This window comes from Ricinus communis, chromosome 10 (genome assembly GCF_019578655.1).
Source record: "Ricinus communis isolate WT05 ecotype wild-type chromosome 10, ASM1957865v1, whole genome shotgun sequence".
NCBI lineage: Eukaryota > Viridiplantae > Streptophyta > Magnoliopsida > Malpighiales > Euphorbiaceae > Ricinus > Ricinus communis.
Window position 1 is genome coordinate 25459184 of NC_063265.1, and position 8955 is coordinate 25468138.

The 8955-nt window shown below is 36.4% G+C and overlaps 1 protein-coding gene and 1 non-coding gene across 2 annotated transcripts; both read left to right on the plus strand.

Annotated features, from left to right (window-relative positions):
* The first annotated feature begins 1378 nt into the window (after positions 1–1378).
* On the plus strand, positions 1379–1484 carry LOC112535393. Its single transcript, XR_003079545.1, has one exon. It is a non-coding gene; the product is annotated as a small nucleolar RNA R71 (small nucleolar RNA).
* Positions 1485–5917: 4433 nt separating this feature from the next.
* On the plus strand, positions 5918–7007 carry LOC8266810 (50S ribosomal protein 5 alpha, chloroplastic). Its single transcript, XM_002522541.4, has 2 exons — positions 5918–6132; positions 6276–7007. The coding sequence occupies exons 1-2, from the start codon at positions 6036–6038 to the stop codon at positions 6620–6622; spliced, it is 444 nt and encodes a 147-aa protein (XP_002522587.2). The 5' UTR covers positions 5918–6035; the 3' UTR covers positions 6623–7007.
* Positions 7008–8955: the final 1948 nt, after the last annotated feature.

Genomic DNA, 8955 nt, shown 5'->3' on the forward strand with positions numbered 1-8955 from the left:
AACAGTTTTGTCTGCTAGTTGTATACTCATCCTGGTAGGAGTTAGCTTAGAAGTTCTTAGTCCTAACTCCTCAAACAATGAACTAGGCATCAAGTTGATGCTAGCTCCCAAATCAGCTAATGCTAGCAATTTCAATTTATCCCCAATCAAACAAGGTATAGTAAAACTCCCTGGATCGCGTCGTTTGACTGGAATCTTGCTCTGAAACACTGCTAAGCATTCTACATTCAAGGTCACCAATCCCAAATCCTCTAACTTCCTCTTGTTGCTTAGAATTTCTTTTAAAAACTTCGCATACTTTGGCATCTGCGAAATAGCTTTAACAAAAGGCAAGTTAATCCGCAATTGTTTAAAAAGATCTAAGAATTTGCCGAATTGCTGATCAACTTTATCCTGCTTGAGTTTTGCAGGATATGGAATGGGAGGTTGGTATGGCCTCGAGGGGATCTTCTTCAAATCCTCCTTCTCTTCAACTGCTCCCTTTTCTTTCTCCTCAGGCTTGTCTTTCTTTTTCGACTCATCCACCTGCACATCAGAATCATTATTAGTGAAAGGCTTAGATGGACTAGGAAGTTCCTTACCTGATCTCAAAGTAATTGCTTTGGCATGCTCCCTTGGATTAGACTCTGTGTTACTTGGAAGCGTGCCTGGCTGCCTCTCAGCCATCATCCTAGACAACTGCCCAATTTGAGTTTCTAAGTTCTGAATTGAAGCTTGTTGATTCCAAATGGCAGTGTCTGTTTGTTAAAATCTGTTCTCTGAAGTTGCAATGAACTTCGTCATCAACTCTTCCAAGTTAGGTTTCTTCTCTTGACTACCTCCTGGTTGATGGGGAATAGAATGCATAGGTTGCTACGGATGCAACCTCTGATATCCTGGTGGACCTTAGTTATTAGAATTCCTCCATCCAAAATTAGGATGATTCCTCCACCCTGGGTTGTATGTATTGTTATAGGGATCATTCTGCTGCCTACCTGCATAATCAACATGCTCAACGTTAGAAATATTAGTAGGCATAGAAGATGCAAACATACTTCTTACTTTACAATTGGCACTGTAATGCGATCCACCACAGAATTCACATCCAGGCCGAACTGCTTGGACCGGCATCTAAAGTTGTTTTATCTTTTTGGAAAGTAGCTCTACTTGTGCCGCCAAGGCTGCTGTAGCATCTGCCTTAGCCCAATATACAACCGGCTTTGGACCTCTAGCCCGTGGAGTTTGCCACTGGTAACTGTTGGTGGCCATCTCTTCTATCAAATCCTGGGCTTGCTCAGGTGTTTTGCTATTGATAGCTCCCCCTGCAGCTGCATCTACCATTTGTCTAGTGGATGTATTCATGCCACTATAGAATGTCTGCACTTGCATCCAGAGAGGAAGACCATGGTGTGGGCAACACCTTAACAAGTCCTTGAAGCACTCCCAGGCTTCATACATCGATTCTCCTTCACCCTGCACAAAAGAAGATATGTTATTTCACATTTGAGCAGTCTTAGCAGGAGGAAAATACTTATTTAAAAAATTTTCAGCCAAAGAAGTCCAGTTAGTGATCATTTTCGGTGGCAAGGACTGCAGCCATCTTTTCGCTCTATCCCTCAAGCAAAAAGGAAACAGCCTCAACCGTATGGCATCATCAGTTGTTCCATTAATCTTAAAGGTATCACATATTTCCAAAAAGTTAGCGATATGCTCGTTCGGATCTTCGCTCGCCAATCCTCCAAATTGCACCATATTATGGATCATCTGGATTACATTCGGCTTTATTTCAAAATTATTGGCCGCCACAGGAGGCCTCACTATCCCAGTTTGCGTCCTTGCTAGAGAGGGCCTAGCAAACTCATACATGGTCCTTTCACCATTACCTCCATTTTCATTATGGTTCTCCATCTCACTAGTTTCACAAACAGGAATTTCTGCTTCAATCTCCTCCTCTACTGCCTGCATACGCCTCCTTAGCAATCTAAGAGAGCGCTCGGGTTCAGGTAAAGGCTCTGTAAGATTAGGATTAGAGCTCCTGGTCATAAACTACTTGAGCACAATAAAGAACAACAACACCAACAAACAGGATAAGAACAAAACTATACATAGAAAACAAATTATAAATAAAAAGAGAAATGACTAGACTAACATATATTAAAATTTCAATTTAGTTCACAAAAAACTGTTCCCCAGCAACGGCGCCAAAAACTTGATGTGTGCTAAGTCAAGCAAGACTATGACCTAAGGCAGTGTACCTATCAGTGGAGTATAACTAACGGCGAGTACCAAGTGTCGTATTCCCCAAAGAACGTGTGAACCTAAATCTAATCAATCTTCTTTGTTATCTAATCACAGAAAAGAAATGGCGTTAATGAATAATTCCTAAATTAACTAATAGCTACTCTAATTGTTGTCGAACTACATATACTAGGGAATGATTAATTCCAGTAAAGGAATAACTCTTTGGGAATTCTTGTCTCTAAGGAATGGAAACTAAAGGTGGAATTGATTGATTGAATCCAATTTCTGTGGGAAAATCTCTACACAATTAATGCCTTTCTCAAGGACACTAACATCTTAACTTAGATTAATTAGGTTGAAATCTCTTCCTAACTCTAATTACCCAAATTAGCATTATGTACCATTTAACACTATTGAGAGTTATTAATTCTCAATCCGGTAGAACGAATACCCTATCTCTAGGCGAATTCAATTATAGGTTGCAAAGGACAATCCAAACCTAAACGTCTTTCTCAAGATCATTCAAATTTCAAAAATCATTCAACAAGATATGAAGAACAAATCAATAAATATTTCCATTGCAAACCAATATTGACAATCAATACATTCAATTCAAAATTAAAGTACAAAAATCCCTAGATAAAGAACCCCAATGGGTTAATAAGTTTAGCTAATCATGTTCATAATCACAACCAACAAGAATTCAATTATAAAAAATGAGTAAAGGTAGAGGAACCCGAATACACCCTTGGATGAGAGTAAATAGCTCCAATTTCTCGTGCCCAATCTTGATCAATTCTTGTTCCTCTTACTCAGATTGAAATCAATCGACAATCCTCGCCAATCTTTGATCTTCAAAAAGAATCCAAGTGAAACCTTGATCCAAGTCTCCTTTTTCATTAGTTTCAACTCAGAAAACCCTTAGACAGAGAAAAAGATGAGTTTTGGACGTTCTAACCCTAGTTGCCTCCCTTCTTCTCTTTTCTTTCTTTTTAAATGAATTTGACCAGCTGCCATGAACATGGCCATGTTGATGCCCGTGTTCCCAACACGTTCTAGTGTTGATGCCCGTGTTACTCTTTGTGGCCGTGCTCCCTAAAAACCTCTTTTTTCTTTGATGTTTGATGCATCCAACACGGCCGTGTTGGTGACCATGTTGGGAACACGGCCAGTGTTGAATCCAACATGGCCGTGTTAACCTTCCTCATGGGCATACTTAGCTTGTTTCGGCAGCTTTGACGTCCAATTATGCTCCAATTCTTCCCTTTATCATACTTTGACTTCTTTTGGACCTAATGCACACAAACAGACACATAGGGTGAGTGTTGGGACCAATTCACATCCAAATGTACATAAATTCAATCTTACAAACCCCATTTAAATGTATGTATTTTACGCACATCAGCAATGGTTCTTAGTCTTTAATGCTGAATTGTTATATAAGTTGTGCTTCAAGATGGTATTATTATAGTTTTTCCTTAAAGGTGTATAACTTGTTAGTTACTTGAGTTTCATTCTTTATATATTGAATATGCATCATTTTATACATATTTACATGCCCAATTGTTTACATTTTTGTGTATAGTTATCTTGTTTTATGCCAGGATCACCTGTGTTTTGGTTCCTTTCACGTTTTAAGTCATTATCGAGGGACATTATCAGTAATCGAGGGAAATACACGTAATTACGGACCAGGATCCATCAGATTGAGCAAGGACTAGCATTTCAAGGTTGAGCACGGCCTGGACTCCGGCTGTGCTGAACCGTCAAATAGTTGCCCTTTAAGAGTGCCATTTTGGCACGGTTTCCGAAGCCACCATGGCCCATGGTGGCTCAGCACCGGCTAGGGCACGACCAAGAAGAAGTCGCGAGTTGAGGAACGGGAAGGTCCAACACGGCTTAGATTGATTAGCATGGGCTTGACCACGGTCGTGCTGAAAGATTTATATAGGCAAAAACGATTTGCTGAATTAGGGTTCGATTTCCTGACTTGATTTCACATATATAAGCTTAAGCCATCTTCTTCCAAACTTCAATACTCGAACTTAGAAGATCATTTTATCTATTGAAGGAAGCATTATAATTTTTTTAACATCAAATTGAAGATCAAGACAAGATTTGAGAGCATTAAAGAGGCAAATTAGGGTTTATCATTATGAATTAGGAATTTAGGGTTTTTCATCCAACTTGAAGAAGAACGGTGTACATGCCTTCAGTTTACTTTTCTGAATCTATTCTTTACTTTGTGTTGCTTATTAGTATGAGTAACTAAATTTGTCAAACCCATTGGGGTTCCTATGCTGTTGGATTGATTTTAATGCTTATGAGATTTTGATTATCAATGCTTGTCTCTTCTTGCTTTCATTATTAATGAGAAATCACTTTATTCATGAGACGTTGTGAGTTGTGGTATTTAGATTGCTTTATGTAATTGGAAATTTGAATAGTAAGAACTGGTTAATGATCACTTAGAGATAAGGGTAATTGACTAGTCGGATTAAGAATTAACAAAGCTTAATAGAGGCGGGTTAAAGCTTAATGCTAATCGAATAATCGATCGTTAGGAAGAGATCCCAACTTTAGGTTATTAGGTTTAGGAATTCGGTTATCTCGAGAGGGAGACCAAATTCAGTTAAGAATTCGTCCATGGGTAATTGCAATTGGTAATCAATATAATCTCTATCTTCACTAAAAGCCAACTAGCTTAGGTCCCTTAGGGTTTGCTTTTTCCTTCGATTGTTTTCCTAAATCCTTTCAGATTATTTGACACTTAGTTAATCGTTTGTTCATATTTAATCATAGCATAATAACTTCATCAATTTTGTTAAGGTTAGATAATATAAGACGCTGCAGTAGTTCTAGGATCACCCTTTCCCGAGAATACGACCTTGATACTCACTATTTATGCTAGTCTGCATCAATAGGTTCACTGCCTTATATTTTAGCTACACAAATAGCCTATCAGTGACGTTAAGAAGCATTTTTTGACTTAATAAAAGGTTTAAGAAGTTTTTACTTAGTGGCCTTCTTTTTTAGTAACCTAAACCCTCTGCCTAATGATGAATAATAGTTTTTTTTAATCGATATTAGCTTTTGTTTTCTCTTGTTATCTCTTGATTCTCCTAAAACCCTAGGTACCTCTTTCTATTTATGAGAGTGGATAAAATAAATACTTAAAAATATTAGTTTTTTAAAATTAAATTAAATTATTTATATATATAAATTAATATAAATATTTTAATTAAAAACAAACAAAACAATAAATATTGCTATATGTCGATGTTCTTACTGTTTTTCAGTTTTCTTTTCTCATAATGATGGTAAAAAGTGCTATAATGGCGATGGTGGTGAGAGCGGTTGTAATGAAAATGGGGTTGAGGTGAGGGCAATTGCAACGGGGATGGTGGTGATAAGAACTACTTATTATTTTAATTATTAATTATAATAAAATTGTTAAATAGTTTTTAAAATTATAAGTTTTTTAATTATTTTTATTTATTAAGAGAGAGTGAATCCAACTCTTCAATATTTGTCCAAAATATGGCTAATTTAAGCTAAATGTATAAAAATTTGGGCTAAAAAATTAATAAATTTTGAAAATAGCTAAATTGAGTCCAGATGACAAAGTTAAAGGCTAAATTGAAATTTGGTATGCAATTTGACACTTAGCACAAGATTTGGATACCAAGGAACAATTAACCCGTCGTTTCCTAACTGGGAGAATAAAGGATAGGTTATCCAAAACAAAACAGAAATGAGAGGCCAAATCTAAAGATAGCAGAAAGAAGAAGCAACTGGTAAAGAAAACACAAAAAATGTCTCTCCTTCTCTTCTCTATTCCTCAAACCTCTCTCTCCCAGGTTTCATTAACGTCATGTTCATCTTCGACGATGGCCGTCACTGCTACTCCTGGTACCTCTCTATCCTTTTCGCATTGTGTTTCCTTTCCTGCTCATTTGGGCATTTCACCAAACACTTACCTGCTGTAATTATGACTAAGTATTTTGATTAATTTTCTACCCTTGAATTTTTCTGAATTTTGTAATGTTTTTCAGTGTACAGGTTGCACTTCAAAACCATCAATTTGTACCCCAAATCTTCTACTGGAGTTTGCATTCATAATCATAATCTCCGCAGTGAAAGGAGTGCTATTATAGTGAATGCCTCTTCAGACATTGATGGAACAGCTCCAGCAGAGGTCCCCACAGAAAGCAAAGAGGAGGTTGTAGCAGTAGACAAACTACCATTAGAGTCAAAGCTTCAGGAGAGAGCGGAACAGAAGATGAAGATGAAACTGGCGAAGAAGATTAGGCTTCGTAGAAAGAGGCTTGTTCGCAAAAGGAGATTAAGAAAGAAGGGTAGATGGCCCCCATCCAAGATGAAGAAGTTAAAGAATGTCTGACGTGTTGCCTCATGTTTGCTTCGCTGGTTTATTGCTGACCCTCATCCTTCTGTTTTCTTGCCAATGTCTTTTACTGCGTTTCTCCCTTTTTCCTTTTAGATTTTTCCTATTGGGTTTTGTTCCCTTTGTTACAAGTAGTATTCTTTGAGTTGCTGTCTAAGAGTTCTACTCTAGAAATTGGACTGTTACTTGACAGTTGTGTCTAATATTTTATTAATCGAACTCCTTATCACGCATTAAGCCAGAAAAAAGAGAAGAGAGGAGAGGAAGGGTGGTGGTGTGGCGGTGTGGCTTAAGAAGTATGTTCTTTTTTCTTTTCTTTTTTTTCCTTTCCTTTTCCTAAGGATTTGATCCTCAATAAAATATCTTTCAAGTTTGAGAATAAGTCTTTTGATGGCTTCGTCAAAAAAAGGGGTGATTTGCAAAAGTCCTGCTATGACTTGGGTTGTTACCTGGTGATATAAGGCAGGCTAGAACATCACCACGAATTGCTTGCTGCATTATCATCCCAGACTTGCAATATATCAACAGGTTTGTCAGCAATGTTTCGGCACTTCAGTAGTTATAGTGTCTGGTGCTTTTTTGAAATACTAAATGCGTAACTTGAGTATGATATGCATTTTACTTAAAGTGATATCATTGCTTGTCAATTACTCTCTGCATACCACTGTAGAATCTCTTAGCAGATAGCTTGGGAGACTTTGTTAGTGCCAATAAACTTTGCAGCTTGGTAAAATACCAGGGTCTACATGGAGTTTTGAGTTATTGTTTATCATCTGCTATAGAACTGCTAATATACCTTAAAAGCTGCTTTCAGTGAAATACTTGCATTAAGAATCAAGCTCAATCGTTGAACAGTACCCAATTTTTCTTATCGGACAGTCAAGTTGGTTTCAACTGAAAAATTCAACCTGCTTTCTGGCCATTTTCTATTGGTTTTAGTGGCACATTCGAACTTATAATGCACTTATTTGCATTTTCTAACGCCGTGATTAATCACCTTCTTGTTACTAAAGAGATTTACTTGCATTCAGGCTCAATCAGGTGCTTTTGTATTTCTTCTTCTAGTACCTTAGCTTAGATCTGTGGTCACTGTGATTAGATAAAATATTTTCCTATAGAAACACATTTGTTAGTGGAACTTCCTTAACTAATATCATTGCATTAGTCACACCAATTGTGCAGAGTTTATATGAAAATGACCTAAGATTTCACGGAAATTCGACAAATTGAGCTTTTCTAATATAGGTTTCTTAGCAGATTGAAAAAGAAGGAAAAGATAAACTACAATATGGGTTAAGCTCAATCTTAATTTACCCACTAACTGCGTCCAATGTGCTCTTAGGGTCAGTTCACCAGTAGTTGATTAGGTAATAAGTAATTATGGTATAATTGTGCATTAAGCTATTAGCTGTTGATTAACTCGGTAAAGTTTTGAATAATAATGGTATTTTTCTACGAAACATATGGAGCTTGCGGTATAAAATTGTTTTTTTTTTTTTTTTCTCTCTTTTCGTTGAATGCTTTTTCAAGATCAGCAAGCATGAACTGCAATGCATCTACCTCATTTTCACCTACATCCTATTATTGTCCTTGCCAGTCGGTCGTGTCGTTCATAAATACTTTGGAAATCATCTTTTTGTTTTCCAAAATATCACATCTGTTTAGACATGTGGTAAAATACCCCACATGGAATACATTAAAAGAAGTAAATAGTTAAATCTAACAATTTGTATACTAACAACTCTAGAATTTGACAAAAAGTAAGCTTACGATACAACAAACTAACTATTATACTCGATGATAAAAAAACACGCTTGCTTCCTCTTTCAAACCATCCAATCTAAAAGCAAAAATCGGATCATCGAAATTTAATTGAATCGCAACAAATTAAAAAGCTATTCCATCAACAAATCAAGAATAGACAACAACAAAGAAAAAAATGTAATATCATAATGTTTGATATTTCTTTTTTAGTACTCGCAAGTGCATGAACCGTTCCTATAGTAAGGGTAAGTTCACCACGAGGTCGATCTCTCAAAGAACTATGAGGCCACTTATTATAAAGACTAATTATCAACACAAAACAATAAAAGTAAATCTAAACACTCTAAATCGTATGTTTGAGAGGATAATGGTCATAAAGTAAAGTAACTAAACAATAAATAAATATGCAATGCAAATGCAAATGCTTATGATCTAAAACTATATGCTAAAAATAGTATTTAATCTAGCCATTTACTTAGTAATCTCCTTGTTTTATTTTAAGCCTAAATCTAATGAATGAGATGGTGATGTGCCTTTTCCCTAAATCACTCAAGCTAATGATACAA

What these genes read in the sequence shown, in the direction of transcription:
- LOC8266810 (XM_002522541.4), top strand. Translation starts at nt 6,036, where the DNA reads ATGTCTCTCCTTCTCTTCTCTATTCCTCAAACCTCTCTCTCCCAGGTT. An exon ending in GGCCGTCACTGCTACTCCTG is followed by an intron (nt 6,133 to 6,275) that starts GTACCTCTCTAT and finishes AATGTTTTTCAG; the next exon opens with TGTACAGGTTGCACTTCAAA.